This window comes from Physeter macrocephalus, chromosome 7 (assembly GCF_002837175.3).
Source record: "Physeter macrocephalus isolate SW-GA chromosome 7, ASM283717v5, whole genome shotgun sequence".
NCBI classification, from domain to species: Eukaryota; Metazoa; Chordata; class Mammalia; order Artiodactyla; family Physeteridae; genus Physeter; species Physeter macrocephalus.
The window spans coordinates 52,913,392-52,928,797 of NC_041220.1; the positions used below are offsets into that span (position 1 = coordinate 52,913,392).

Below are 15,406 nucleotides of genomic sequence, written 5' to 3' on the forward strand. Positions count from 1 at the left end.
GGGGAGAGGCCACGGCAGTGAGAGGCCCGCGTACCGCAAAAAAAAAAAAAAAAAAAAAAAAAAAAAAAAAAAAAGGGTATAGCTGCTCCATTGTGTGGTATTTTGTTTTTAGCAAAGTTCCAATGGTCCTGTAAAGAAGTCCATGCGCGAGAAGGCTGTTGAAAGAAGGAATGTCAGTAAAGAGCACAACAGTAACTTTAAAGCCGGGTATATTCCAATTGATGAAGACCGCCTGCATAAAACGGGACTGAGAGGGAGAAAGGGCAATTTGGCCGTCTGTGTGATTATCCTCCTGTTTATTCTGGCTGTCATCAATTTAATTGTGAGTATTTAGTACAGAATATTCTTTTCTTAATTACCATGGGGAATGTTTCTTCTGTTTTTTAGTCAAATCATGGACTCTCTTCCTATCATTTCTTTCAGGACCCTCTTTCTGCTTTTCTATACAGGCATACCTTGTTTTATTGCACTTAGCTTTATTGCACTTTGCAGATACCGCGTTTTTTACAAATTGAAGGTTTGTGGCAACCCTGCATCAAGCACATCTGTTGGTGCCATTTTCCCAACCGCATTTGCTCACGTCAGTCTCCATGTCACAGTTTGGTAATTCTCACAATACTTCAAGCTTTTTCAATATTAGTATATTGGTTATGGTGATCTGTGATCCGTGATCTTTAATGTTACTATTGTAATTTTTGGGGGTTGCCACTAACCACATCCATGTAAGATGGTGAATTTAATTGATAAATGTTGTGTACGTTCTGACTGCTCCATTGCCTGGCCGTTCCCTGTTTCTCTCCCTCTTCTCGGACCTCCCTATCCCCTGAGATTACCCTACAGTGGCCTCTAAGTGTTCAAGTGAAAGGAGGAGTTGCAGGTGTCCCTCACTTTAAATCAAAAGTTAGAAATGTTTAAGCTTAGCGAGGAAGGCACGTGTAAAGCTGAGATCAGCTGAAAGCTAGGCCTCCTACGCCAAATACTTAGCCAAGTTGTGAATGCAAAGGAAAGGTTCTTGAAGGAAATTAAAAGTCCTACTCTAGGGAACATATGAATGAGAAGAAAGCAAAACAGTCTTATTGCTGATATGGAGAAAGGTTTACTGGTCTGGGTAGAAGATCAAACCAACTACAACATTCCCTTAAGTCAAAGACAAATCCAGAGCAACGCCCTAACTCTCTTCAATTCTCTGAAGGCTGAGAGAGGTGAGGAAGCTGCAGAAGAAGTTCAAAGCTAACAGAGGTTGGTTCATGAGGTTTAAGGAAAGAAGCCGTCTCCATAACATCAAAGTACAAGGCGAAGCAGCAAGTGCTGATGTAGAAGCTGCATCAGCTTATCCAGAAGATCTTGCTAAGATAAGTAATGAAGGTGGCTACACTAAACAACAAATTTTCCATGCAAACAAAAAAGCCTTCTATTAGAAGAATATGCCATCTTGGACTTTCGTAGCTAGAGAGGAGAAGTCGGTGCCTGGCTTCAAAGCTTCAGAGGACAGGGTGACTGTCCGTTAGGGGCTAAGGCAGCCAGTGACTTCAAGTTGAATCCAGTGCTCATTTGCCATTTGGAAAATCCTAGGGCCCTTAAGAATTATGCTAGGGCTTCCCTGGTGGCGCAGTGGTTGAGAGTCTGCCTGCCGATGCAGGGGACACGGGTTCATGCCCCGGTCCGGGAAGATCCCACGTGCCGCAGAGCAGCTGGGCCCGTGAGCCATGGCCGCTGAGCCTGCGCGTCTGGAGCCTGTGCTCCGCAACGGGAGAGGCCACAACGGTGAGAGGCCTGCGTACCGCAAAAGAAAAAAAAAAAAAAAAAGAATTATGCTAAATCTACTTCTGCCTGGGCTCTATAAACGAAACAGCAAAATCTGGATAACTGCACACCTGTTTACAACATAGTTTACTGAATATTTTAAGCCCACTGTTAAGATCTACTGCTCAGAAAAAAAAGATTTCTTTCAAAATATTACACCTCATGGACAATGCATTGGTCACCCAAGAGCTCTGATGGAGATGTACAATGAGATTAGTGTTGTTTTCATGCTTGCTAACACAACATCCATTCTGCAACCCACAGATCAAGCAATAATTTTGACTTTCAGGTCTTATTGTTTAAGAAATACATTTTTTAAGGCTATAGCTGCCATAGATTATGATTCCTCTGATGGATCTAGGTGAACTAAGTTGAAAAGCCTCTGGAAAGGATTCATCATTCTAGATGCCATTAAGAACGTTAGCAGTTCTTGGGAAGAGGTCAAAATATCAAAGTTAACAGGAGTTTGGAAGAAGTTGATTCCAGCTCTATGGATGACTTTGAGGGGTTTAAGCCTTCAGTGGAGCAAGTAACTGCAGATGTGATAGAAATAGCAAGATAATTAGAATTAGAAGTGGAGCCTGAAGATGTGACTGAATTGCTACAATCTCATGATAAAACTTTAAAGGATAAGGAGTTGCTTCTTATGGATGAGCAAAGGAAGTGTTTTCTTGAGATGGAATCTACTCCTGGTGGAGATGCTGTGAAGATTATTGAAATGACAATAAAGGATTTAGACTATTACATAAACTCAGTTGATAAGGCAGTGGCAGGGGCTGCCTGAGCTGCTTCCAAGCCTTAAGAATGTTTGCATCTCTGTGAAGCCCTGCTGTACCTAAGTTTACCAGGAGATTTGGATCGGAGTGCGGTTGACGGGCTTCATCGTTTATAAAACCAGGAGTGCTGATAAAAGAAGTAAAGCCTCGAAAGCTTCCAGTCCTACGCCTGCTCATGGTCATCATTAACCAGCTTTACTTGGATGGGACGTCGGTCTGGCTGTATTGTGGGAATGTGAGACATCATGCACACTTGTAGCAGTGCCACTGTCCTCGAGCACGAACAGACATACCTGTGAGATACCCCCAACAAAAAGAAAGAAATTAAATAAAGCAGTGGCAGGATTTGAGAGGATTGACTCCAATTCTGAGAGAAGTTCTACTGTGGCTGAAACGCTATCAAACGGCATCACGTGCTACAGAGAAACCGTTCATGGAAGGAAGAGTCAGTGCAGCAGACTTCATTGTGGTCTCACTTTAAGAAATGGCCCCAGCCACCCCAGCCTTCAGTGACCACCACCCTGGTCAGTCAGCAGCCGTCAGCGTCAAGGGAGGACCCTCCACCAGCAAAGAGATTACAACTCGCTAAACACTCTGGTGATGGTTAGCATTTTTTAGCAAAAAAGTATTTTCTAATTAAGGTATGTACATTGGGTTTTTTGGGTTTTGGTTTTTTGATTTTTTCAGCTGTATCTCATGGCTTATACAGGAACTTAGTTCCCGAACCAGGGATCGAACCCCGGGACCCCAGCAGTGAGAGCGCCGAGGCCTAACCACTGGACTGCCAGGGAATTCCCTGTACATAGTTTTTTTAGACATAATCCTGTTGCACTCGTAATAGACTACAGTATAGTGTAGCCATAAGTTTTATATGCACTTGGAAACCAAAAAAGTTGGTGTGGACTTGCTTTATTGCAATATTCGCTTTATTGCTGTTATCTGGAACCAAACCCACAATTTCTCTGAAGTATGCCTGTATATGTTTTATCTTATTGAATTTTAATGAATATTTTCTGTATGAAAACCTAGTATGTTAATATTGCCGTGCACTAATTTTATTTAGAAAAAAATGTTCATAGACTCTTTCCTTTAAAAGACTTAAATTTTAGGGCTTCCCCCAATGCAGGGGACACGGGTTCGAGCCCTGGTCCGGGAAGATCCCACATGCCGCGGAGCAACTGAGCCCGTGCGCCACAACTACTGAGCCTGTGCTCTAGAGCCCGCAAGCCACAACTACTGAGCCTGTGCTCTAGAGCCCACAAGCCACAACTACTGAGCCTGTGCTCTAGAGCCCATGTTCCACAGCAAGAGAAGCCACCGCAATGAGAAACCCGCACACCGCAACAAAGAGTAGCCCCCGCTCGCCAGCAACAAAGACCCAATGCAACCAAAAATAATTAATTAATTAATTTTTAAAAATAAAATAAAAATAAAAGACTTAACTTTTAAAAGGTTAGAGTCAACTCAATAGAAGAGATCTTTGCCAAGATGATTTTACTGCCTTCATCTCTCCTAAAAATATACTCCTTCCTGCTTTCATTCAACTTTTCCAAAATTTGCTCTTGCCTCCTCAGCTAGATTTTAAAATTGTAAACCTTGGATGGCAGTAAAGGGTTTTATTTTGTAGTCTTAAATCTCTGTTATAAAAGAATGAAAGGATCTGAGGTAGACTGGTTTACACTAAGGTATGAGGAACTGGTGTGTTGCCTTTTCCAAAGATATTTGCTTTCTTAAAGAAAGAAGTTAAATTTGAACCCCTCTGGCATGTGTGTGGATAGATATTTTCAGAGAGTGATTATTGGTATCCCTGAGACCAATCATGAACATGGATGCAGCAGTTCTGCAGTTCTAACGTAATTTCACTTACTACTGTATTTTTTTACTTCTAATACTCTCAAACCAGTCCATTGTATTTTATGTACATCCGAAACATTTGTGTCTAATTCTTCACTTAAATCAAAAAGAGCTGATACTGTAAATAGCTTTACTAGGAGCACATGTTCTGAATTTATTTTATTTTAGAAATTTATTTTTTTGGAAAGTTATGGTTAAGATGGCAAAAAAAAAGACATTTTCATCCCCTTCTGCTTTAAAAGCTCATCCTAAGGTGACAATGTCAAGAACCAGAAATATCTTGGAAGAAAGTGGGAGGCAACCGAAATCCTGCACCCCATAATATATGAAGACAAAAAGGAGGAGGAGTGGCAAATAACTTAGCAGAGAAGAGAAACTGCATGTTGGGGGAGAGGGTTGCAGGGGGCATTGGTGGAAGTGTCTTGCAGAATCCTAAAAAGCCTCAGGAACTGGAAGTACAAGCGCCTTGAAAAGCAGGAGTGAAGGGGGAACTGAAAAGAGAGAGCTAGTTTGAAAAGTCCGTAGAAGGAGGCATGCAATCCCCAGCCTCCCTCTCCTTCCAGGCAGCAGTTAGGCAGCCAGCCCTCCTTACCCCACACTGAACCAGAGGGGATTCTTTCTGCCTGAGGATATTGCCATGAGGAGAGTAGGGATGGGTTTCTACACTGAAGGCAGGAAAGTCTGTACCCTGAGCACTGAGGCTCCCTTATCCTCATCCTCCACCTCCAGCTCCCTGTACCAGGCTCACATCCCCCAGCAAGAGATAAAATAGCCTGCTCTGGAGAAACTGAAGAACATAGAGAAAAAACCTGAAGATACACTTGGCAGGTCCCCGTGAAAAAGCCACCTAATCTCCCTACTGTGAATGAAGCCTGTCAGTCACAAGTGCCACCCCACCCAGAGAACTTTCCCTGAACTTTTTATAACCGCTCTGTCAACTATGAACACAGAGCCACCAGGGATCAGTAGATTATTATGGAAAGCTCCCAGAATTGAGAAATGATTGAGACCAAAAGCACCCAAACCATGGGGAAAGTGGGAATTCAGGGAAATGGAGAAAATGCAACAAATGACAGGAAACTTAAAAAAATTAAAACACACAATCAATAGCTTCAGAGAAGTCAGAGGATATTGCATCCATTAAACAAGGATACCATGCCATTAAAAAGAAGCAGTTAAAGAATATGGAAGAACTCATAGAAATACACATACATGGATGGATGGATGGCTAGATAGACAGACATTGGAAGATAAAAGAAAATCTTCCACAAAGTTCAACTAAATTAAAGAATGAATCCAGGAACATTCTGTTAATTGGAGTTTTAGAAAGAGAGAAGAAAAAACACAATGGGAAGAAAATTATCAAATAAATAAATCAAGAAAGATTCCTAGGACAGGTTGAAAACTACCATTCTGGATCCAGCATATGTATAAAAAAAGACTCACACCAAGGCTATTACTGTGAAATTTAAGAAGACCAGGAATAAAGAGATGATCCTAAAATCTTCCAGAGAATAAAAAAACAGGTTTTGTATAAAGAACACAAAATCAGAGTGGCATCGGACCTGTCAAAAGCAGTGCTGGAAACTAGAAGGCAAGAAAGCAAGGACCTTCAAAATTCAGAGAGAAAATAATTTCAAATCTAGAAATGCATACCAAGCTAAACTATCAGTCAAATGTGAGGAATTATAGAGACATTGTTTTAGCCACGCGCACTCTCAAAAAATATTTACTTCACGTACATTCTTTCTAAGGAAGCCACGAGACAATGTGCTCTACCAAAAGAAGGCACTAAACCGATAACGTTGAAGACAAGGATACCGGAAACTGGGTATCCTGCATGGGAGAAAGACGAAAGGAAGTTCCAGCATGAAAGTGAAGGGAAAGCTCATGATTCCAGCCATGCGACAGACCCAGAGGGCAGGAGCTCAGACTGGAGCAAGAAGATGAGGGTTCGTTCCAGAAAGATTTCCTGGGAGAGGAAAATAGAGCTGATACATTTTCTGGGCGGTTTGGACTTTTAGAACATTTTATTGAGAGACATTTTACAGAAATGTTGGAGAGTTTGAAAAAACTTAGTCTGATTTTCAAATAAACTAAGCAAATGAAAGAAGGACAAATATTAGATTCTGAAAGACACAAAGTACAAGAAGGGAACTGCCATCATAGTACAGTATTTGGCTTAGCAGTGAACAATATTTACATTGTTGTAATACTGAAAATACCAAACATGGATTTAACCAAAACTTGAGACTGGAGTTGGAGGAGAAGAAATATAAATGAGCTAAAATTCTCATCTGCTAAAATAGGAAATTGATAGATACAACCTAAAATTGATCAGTGAAGAAATAACATATACTTATTATTTAGAAATATGGAGATAAATTCTAGATGAAATAGCTAAGATTGTTGAAAGTGGTTGTTCTGGGACAAGGTATAGGGGAGGTAGAAGAAATAAACTGTTCTTTTTTTTTTTATTATAGAACCTTTAGCACTTTTTGACTTTTAGTTATTGGTATGTAATACCTTGATAAAAATAAAATTGGTTTTGTTTGTAAGTGGAAACCCAGTTGATGTGTTCATCTCATCGATGAAACATTTTAGGAAGCTTAATCCTTTGGCAACTATCTTTCCTATTTGTTTACTGATTATGTTAAATGTATGCTACCTATTAACAGTGGGCTTGATTTCTTTTTTAGGTAACACTTGTTATCTGGGCTGTGATTCGCATTGGACCAAATGGCTGTGACAGCATGGAGTTTCATGAAAGTGGTCTGCTTCGATTTAAGCAAGTATCTGACATGGGAGTTATACATCCTCTTTATAAGAGCACAGTAGGAGGAAGGCGAAATGAAAATTTAGTCATCACTGGCAACAACCAACCTGTAAGTAACCACATTAATTGAGGAGCATTAGAGAAAAATTCTTCGTAAAAACCTAGAGTTGATTACTGGAAACGGATATTTTCCTTTAGAGAAAATGCATAATATATTTAATAATATTGTTGGTCTTCTCATCCATCTATTAATGTTAGATACTTTCTTAATATTCTAGATTTTGTCCCGTGGTAGCATTTTCTGGGATAGATATAATTACTGTAAGAATACATAGTTTACTCTTTTCTCCTTCATATGAGGAAACCATTTAAAAAAGCACCTTCCCAGGTTAGAATACCCTCTACTCTCTGGGAGCCTGGAAGAGAATATGCCAGTCTAGTCAGTGGCAACCCCTGTCAAGTGGCTCCTATAACGTAGGTTTTCAACTGACCAGAACCTCAAGGAGGCATCCTTACTGCCCCTGCCCGTCTTAGCTCTGGGTCCCTGTGCTCTGCGACCATCTGTGTCTGCCAAGCATTACAGCAAATAAGCATGTTAAGCCCTCGTTTTAAAGGACTCTTCTTCCAAGTGGGTGGAAGGAGTCAGAGAGAGGCAGTTAAAATTATTAGGAGTTAAGCCTGCTATTGTAGAGTTTTTTTAGAATGTTCTTGATGAATTTTGGATGCAGTCTTGTTTGAAAACATATTCATGATAAAGTGTTTTTCTGAAGATTGTTTTTCAGCAAGGGACAACAAAGCTCAGTGTAGAAAAGAACAAAACTTCTATTATAAGTGACATTGGTGTGCAGTTTTTCGACCCAAGGACTCAAAATATCTTATTCAGCACAGACTATGAAACTCATGAGTTTCGTTTGCCAAGTGGAGTGAAAAGTTTGAATGTTCAGAAAGCATCTACTGAAAGGGTATGATTTATTTTCCTTGCTTTATTAATGGAAGAGAATTATTATCTAAAGTTACAGAGTGTGTGAGGTGGGGGGGCAGGGGCAGCTTTACGGGTAAAATGCTATGAACGAAGTGACTCCAGAACAGCGGAAAGGATTAGTTCTAGATTTGTCATCAACTAGTTTACGTGACCATTATCAAATCATCTCTCTTTATCTCTACATGTGTGAAATGTGAATTGAAACACTTGCCTTTCATATTTTGTCATTGAAAGGCCTCCTCCTCTATCTCTAATAATAATCCTCACTTTAATTTAGAAACTCTTCATCACTACTTTTTTTTTAAATCTTCAGATTACCAGCAATGCTACTAGTGATTTAAATATAAAAGTTGATGGGCGTGCTATTGTGCGTGGAAATGAAGGAGTATTCATTATGGGCAAAACCATTGAATTTCACATGGGTGGTAATATGGAGTTAAAGGCTGTGAGTATTTTTTGATTTTAAGAGAATTATTAGATTCTTGGGTACATAAGTCCTTATGTGGAAAAGGAGTTATGAAAAATGATAATGTAGTTGTATTTTGGGGACATGGAAAGATGTTCAAAATGGATTATGAAGTGAAAGAAAGCTATAAAACAATCTGTGAAGTATCTCATTTTTATTTTTCAGATTATGTGTATGTTTATAGAAACCTAGAAGGGTATGCCAAAATGTCAACAATGGTTAGTTATGGGTAGCAGGGTAACAGATGATTTTCATTTTATTTCTGCTTGCCTGTTATTTTCTAAATTTTTTTTTATGCATAGTGATGCCTGTGTTATTTTAAAAGGCAAACAAACAAACAAGCAAAAAGCTTCCAAAAGAGAATTCTCGGTATGCATGCCCTGAAGTTGATAGGGTTTTTTTCAGTTAAAGATTTCTCACATCTCTTCATGGGTTTTGTGTCTAGTGATGTGAAAATCAATTAGCAAATATATTAAATGTATTTTTATTTATACATCTATTATTAATTGTAAAGGAAAAAGATTTTGCCTCTATTATACCTGTTGAAAAGTAAAATTTTCTTTGTGCCTCACAGATTATATCTGAACTTTAATAAGTAACATATTTCATTTAAGGGAGCCATAAGTTCGAAAACATTTTACCTGCTCACAATTCTGGTCAAAGTATATTTATTCAAAATGTCTTTGGGCACCTGCTCTATGCTACCTAATTAAAGCTAATTAAATTTGTTCTACTAAGCATTAAATGACACAAGTTAAACCTAAGGACTTATAAAATAGTTCTTTCCTTTTAAAAAATTTAATCATAGTTCTTGAAGGAAAAAATTTTAAAAAATTAAGTTCTTTCACTTTCACAAATATCTTTTCCCCCTGAAGAATATGTTCCAATCTCTAAATAATAAATATGAACATAAAATGTGATTCTTGCCAGAAACTCAATAGTAGTGCTGAGTATTGTTTACATACATTGTAGAAAGAAGCCATTCCTCTGAGCGAATAATAGTGTTGAAGAATGGTCACAGTGGGGCTGTTGTTCTCTGCATCAGAAACTCAAAGCAGCAAGAGATGTGATTGATTTGTTTATAGCCATTAGCAAGTCACCTAAATCTTTTAATTTTTTCTACCTGAAAAAATTCTACCTGTTGTTAATATGACATACTTTGAAATACATATACACACATATCAGTTTCTCCACAGTTTAAAAAAAATAAGCCAGTATTGAAAAGATAATTAGCTTTATAATTCAGTTAATATCAGAGGTTAGTTTTTAAGTGTATGGCTAGTCATTAGAAAGAATTTTATCAATCAAACTGCTTTTTAAAAAAAACTGCTAAGGGCTTCCCTGGTGGCGCAGTGGTTGAGAATCTGCCTGCTAATGCAGGGGACACGGGTTCGAGCCCTGGTCTGGGAGGATCCCACATGCCGCGGAGCACCCAGGCCCGTGAGCCACAACTACTGAGCCTGCGCGTCTGGAGCCTGTGCTCCGCAGCAAGAGAGGCCGCGATAGTGAGAGGCCCGCGCACCGCGATGAAGAGTGGCCTCCGCTTGCCACAACTAGAGAAAGCCCTCACACAGAAACGAAGACCCAACACAGCAAAAATAAATAAATTAATTAATAAACTCCTACCCCCCCCCAAAAAAAACTGCTAAGATAAATATTATATCACTTATATGTGGACTCTAAGAAACAGTACAAATGAATCTATATACAAAATAGAAACAGACTCACAGACATTAAAAACAAATTTATGGTTACCAAAGGGGAAAGGAAGGCAGGGAGGGATAAATTAGGAGAATGGGATTAACAGATACAAACTACTATATATAAAACAGATAAGCAACAAGAATTTAATAACCTATAATGGAAAATAACCTGAAAAATATATATATATGACTGAATCACCTTGATGTACACCTGAAACTAACACAATATTGTAAATTAACTATACTTCAATTAAAAAAAAAAAAAAACTAGCAGTTTAAAGAAAGTAAAATTATATAACCACAAGATGGCAGCGTTGGAACAAAATTTGAAAATTCCATATACTATCACTACACAGTCAATTAGCCATTTCCATTACTTCATAATCAACTGTCATTGCTTTAAATACCCTCTATAAGCTGATGAACTCTCAACTTTGGAACTCCTTTCTCCTCTGAACTAAGTAAGATTGACATATCCAGCTGCCTTCTTAACCTCTCCACTTCAATATCTAATAGGCATCTCAAATTCAACAAGTCTAAAGTCTTCATATCCTCCTTCCCTCCCCAAACGTGCATTTCTTTCAGTGTTCCCATCTTGTTAAATGGTACCCATTATTTCATCAGCAAAGCCTTTGGGCTCTACCTTCAGAAGATGTACAGAGTCTGGCTGATTCTCACCACCACCACCATGGTGTAAACCAGCATCATTTCCTGCCTGCACTGCTAGAATAGCCTCCAAAGTGGTCTCCCTGCTTCGTCTTTCACCCCTGTATTCAGTTCTCTGTACAGCAGCCAGAGCGATCCTTTTTAAAAGATCGTCACTTCTCTATTCAGAACCTTCCAAATGGCTTCCCATCTGATTCAGAATAAAATCCAAAGTCCATTCCCTGGCCTTATTTGTCTGGCCCCTAGTTATTTCTTTGACTCATCTCCTACCTGCCAGTCGACTCCCTCTCTCTGTCCTTCAACCACTCTGGCCTCCTCTCTGTTCCTAGAACACAAGGCACATCCTCACCTTGGGGCCTTTGCGTGTGTGCTTTCCTCTGCCCCGTTACCCACATGCCCTACTCCCTCATGTCATCCAGTTTCCATCAGACTGTGACCTTATCAGAGAGGCCTTCCCTGACCATCCTCTGGTCACTCTGTCTCTACTTAACCCTGACTTGCTTTTCTCAGATGATATCCTGTTTGTTTTACCTCTTCAGGTTTTTGTTGTCTGCCCCTCCCCAGTAAATAGGGACTTGGACTTTGCCTGTCTGTTGACTGCTGCATCCCCAGCACCTAGAATAGTATCTGACACATAGGAGACCTTTAATAATTATTTGTTGAATGAATGAAAAGAAGAAAAGGGAAGAAGGGAGAGAGAGGGTTAGGAGTTCTGAAAAAGAGAGGGTCTGCAATACAAGAATGTTCCTGGGATAGTGGGCTTGAAGAAGAGAACCTCCAGGCAGTTTTCTTTGAATGCCTGGGCTTCAAATCTTCATTTATGGTGTTACCAAAAAAACATTGGAAATTAACATTACTTTTCTCTCGGAGAAAAACAGTCTTCTTCTTCTTATCGTCAGAAATTTATCAATCAGTAACGTGGTTAAAACTCTCTTAGGAAGTAATAAATGAAAATGATCTGAGACTTTATCAGTATTAGTCTTATTGTACACTTAGGAATTTTGATGTAATTTTTAACTAATTGAGAAATAAATTGTGTTAACAAGTGTACCGATATACATTGTGAACGATTACTAAGAGGTCACTAGGTGAATTTTGATTGGTTTTGGTTTTTTGTTGTTGTTGTTTTGGTCGTGACTTTTTCTTGCTGCCTTCTATTCTTGCTAATATTTCAGTGAGTTTTGTTTATTAATTTTGTTCTCTCCCTACTTGTGGATGCAAACAAGCCATATGAGTTTTCTCCTGATAGGAAAACAGCATCATCCTGAATGGAACCGTGGTGGTGAGCACAACTCGCCTCCCTAGTTCCTCCAGCGGAGACCAGTTTGGTGGTGGTGACTGGGTGCGCTACAAGCTCTGTATGTGCGCTGACGGAACCCTCTTCAAAGTACAGGTGACGGGCCAGAACATGGGCTGCCAGACCTCAGACAACCCCTGTGGAGACACTCATTAGAAGAACCCGAGAGGGCGTCAGTAGGTTTATATCGTGACTTGACTTTTTTTTTTTTCAGAGTAGGCATGCAAATCATGTTTTTACAGAGTTTGTGATAACTCGTAATTATTTTTTCTGCAGAGCACTACTGTATCTATTATGTAGTCTCCATGTTTAAAATAGTCTCAGAGAGCCTAAATTCTAATACATTTCATTAAGTTGCACTGATCTTCAATTTACAGTTCTCTAAAACAATTAAGAGAAGTGAATACAATCAATATTCATCTTTAAAGAAGTGTTTTTAAAATGCCACTGTTCCTTGTCTAAAGGCTAAAGGTCTGAAGCAACTGTTTAGACTCACTATAAGTAAGCTTTTGGTAACTAATGGGGATAGACCCACTTAAGATGTTTAAAGGTACACCATCAGTAAATGTTACATGCCCTGTCTTTTGGCTTCTAAGAGAAAAGACGGATTTTTAGTGCATTGACTTTCAGCCATATTCTCACATGCAAGTGAGGTCATTAAAGAACTTCGCATATGGGAGTTAGTAAGAAACTGTGGTTCCTTAGTTTTGCACTAGGAAGAAAATACTCTAATAGAATGTATACTTATTAAATATTGGTAAATATCGTGCTCGCAATGTGGTAGAAATTAAAGCACCATCTCAGCTTTAACTGTTAAATGATGATAGCTGTCATGTATTGAGCATCTTACAGTGCTAGGCATTGTCCTAGGCGTTGCACATGGAATGTCTCTAATTCACACCACAACTCTATAAGCAGGTGTTGTTATCCCAGTTTACCCATTAGGAAACTGAGGTTCAGAGAAGTTAAGAAACTTGCCTAATGTTACAGAGGAAATAGCAGAGTTGGGATTGGAATTCGGGTGTGATTCAAACCTAGATGGACCTGTTTCTAAATACCACATTCTTTTCACTGTCTGCGCTGGAGTTTTAATTATTTAAAACTCTGCAAAGAGGAACAAAAGACTAATTCAGACTTACCTAGGCAGATAAGAATCAAACAGAACAGGTATGCTTACTCTAATTAAAAGAAAATAAATCAATCTCAGTCAAAACACTGACCACTGTCAGATTTTAAATTTTCTTAAGCCAATTCCAAAGTATACTATAGAGAGATCAAATTGGCCTAGTTGTGGGTTACCCCCGTTTCCCAACTGGGGTACCTGAATGGGTAAAAGGGTTGCCAAGATATGTATACCCTCAGCCCTCGGGGCAGCACAGTGGGAAATGGGGAGGCCATGCCCCAGACGAGTCCTGTTGGCCCAGAATGGCTGGTGGATTTACCCCAGCAAGCCAGACAAATATTACCCTTTTTAATATGTGCCATACCTTGAAAAAAGTCAGGAAGCACTGGACTAAAGGGTACTAATGCAGGAAATAATATAAGTAATTTTTACGTTAAGTATGAGATTGATCTCTGCTCCTAACATCACCACCCTTTATAATATTTTACAACCCTCAAGCCAGTTGATTTTTAAGGTGTTTTATATTTGATTTGGAAGGAACTCTCTGGTATTATTAAGATACACACAACATCAGGAAGAGAGACCTCAAAGTAGTGTGCTGTAAAATAGGCAGAAGAGATAAATCACAGGCCCCGTTGTACATTCAAGTATAATATTCTGTCCTTGCCAGTTTGAACTGTATAGATAGGAAAATCAATACAAAAAAAATTTGCATTCAATATTGTCACAGTTCTCTCTGATAGAAAAACCAAATACTTTAGAGATTATGAATAGTCATTAAAGTATACTAAAGTAGAGATTGACTTACTACCTACTACTGAGTGAAGTTTTGTTTTAAGTGAAAAAAAGAGAGAGAGTGAAATTTATGACCTCTGGGTGTTATTTGTTGTAGTGATATTCAGAACCCATATGAATATGTTCAGTATCATTTAATATCTGAATAATGTTCAGAAAAAATCCATCGGAATATTCGTTCAGATGCTCAGTGTATTTGTAAATTTTACATTCATTACTTGTCTGCTCTATTTAGATTTGTTTTGAAAGTTTGTTTAGATAAATATTTTTACAAAAACCACAGAACACTATGTTACAAAGTATTATTTATTGAATGTAATTCATGAAATAATCTATTTTTACTCCTCTTTGAGAAATACTTGTTTTTGATACATCTCCATTAAGTGCTTTGGACATGAGAGAATATTTTGATGTTTTTACAGAACTGATTGTTAAGGTAACAGGTATAGTAATTTAGGACACTTCACAGGTAGCTTTTGCTTTTTCATGGAAATGTAGACCTGGGAAATTCCCTGGAAAGCAGAACAAGAACAAACTGTCCATTTTACCTGTGACCTGTTTAGCATAACAGTAAAGCCTCAGCTACTCATTCTCACCATCAGATGCTATTTTTCTATAAACTGAATTGTTAACTTTGCCTCTTCTGCTGTCATTCCTCCCCTCCATCAAGCTCTGATATGGCAAGCCACAGACTTGGGGGAGGTAGAGGACAAAGACAGGATCCCCGGAGATGGGGCAGACACATGCTTGTTGAAATAACTACAGTCCTTTAGAGGTGGATTATAATGACATGGGGGACAAATGAAATGAAAGCAAGGTATTTTAGGGGCTCTGTAATGGGCAGGTAGGAAGAATGCAAAACTATACACAGTAGGGACTGTATGTGTGCTCTGTAATATTTAAAAATATACTTATTTGTATTCTTTTTGCCTTGAAAAGACAAATTGTGTGTGATAGTTTTGAATGAAAAGTGGAAGTTCTACCTAGTTTTTGAGTGAGTTTTTTTAAAGATCATGAGAGGGGCTTCCCTGGTGGCGCAGTGGTTGAGAATCTGCCTGCTAATGCAGGGGACACAGGTTCGAGCCCTGGTCTGGGTGGATCCCACGTGCCGCGGAGCAGCTAGGCCCGTGAGCCACAACTACTGAGCCTGCGCGTCTGGAGCCTG

At 39.0% G+C, this 15,406-nt stretch overlaps 1 protein-coding gene and 1 pseudogene across 1 annotated transcript in view; both read left to right on the top strand.

Moving 5' to 3' along the window:
- SGCB (sarcoglycan beta) overlaps positions 1-15,400 on the top strand; it is a 22,439-nt gene extending 7,039 nt beyond the window's left edge. Inside the window, exons 2-6 of the mRNA XM_024131989.3 lie at positions 113-322; positions 7,133-7,318; positions 7,980-8,171; positions 8,505-8,636; positions 12,276-15,400. Of these exons, the coding sequence (XP_023987757.1) occupies positions 113-322; positions 7,133-7,318; positions 7,980-8,171; positions 8,505-8,636; positions 12,276-12,479 (924 nt within the window). The 3' untranslated portion in view covers positions 12,480-15,400. The remainder of the gene's footprint in view (positions 1-112; positions 323-7,132; positions 7,319-7,979; positions 8,172-8,504; positions 8,637-12,275) is intronic.
- LOC102990988 (ATP synthase subunit ATP5MJ, mitochondrial-like) lies at positions 2,294-2,871 on the top strand (annotated as a pseudogene).
- Positions 15,401-15,406: the final 6 nt, after the last annotated feature.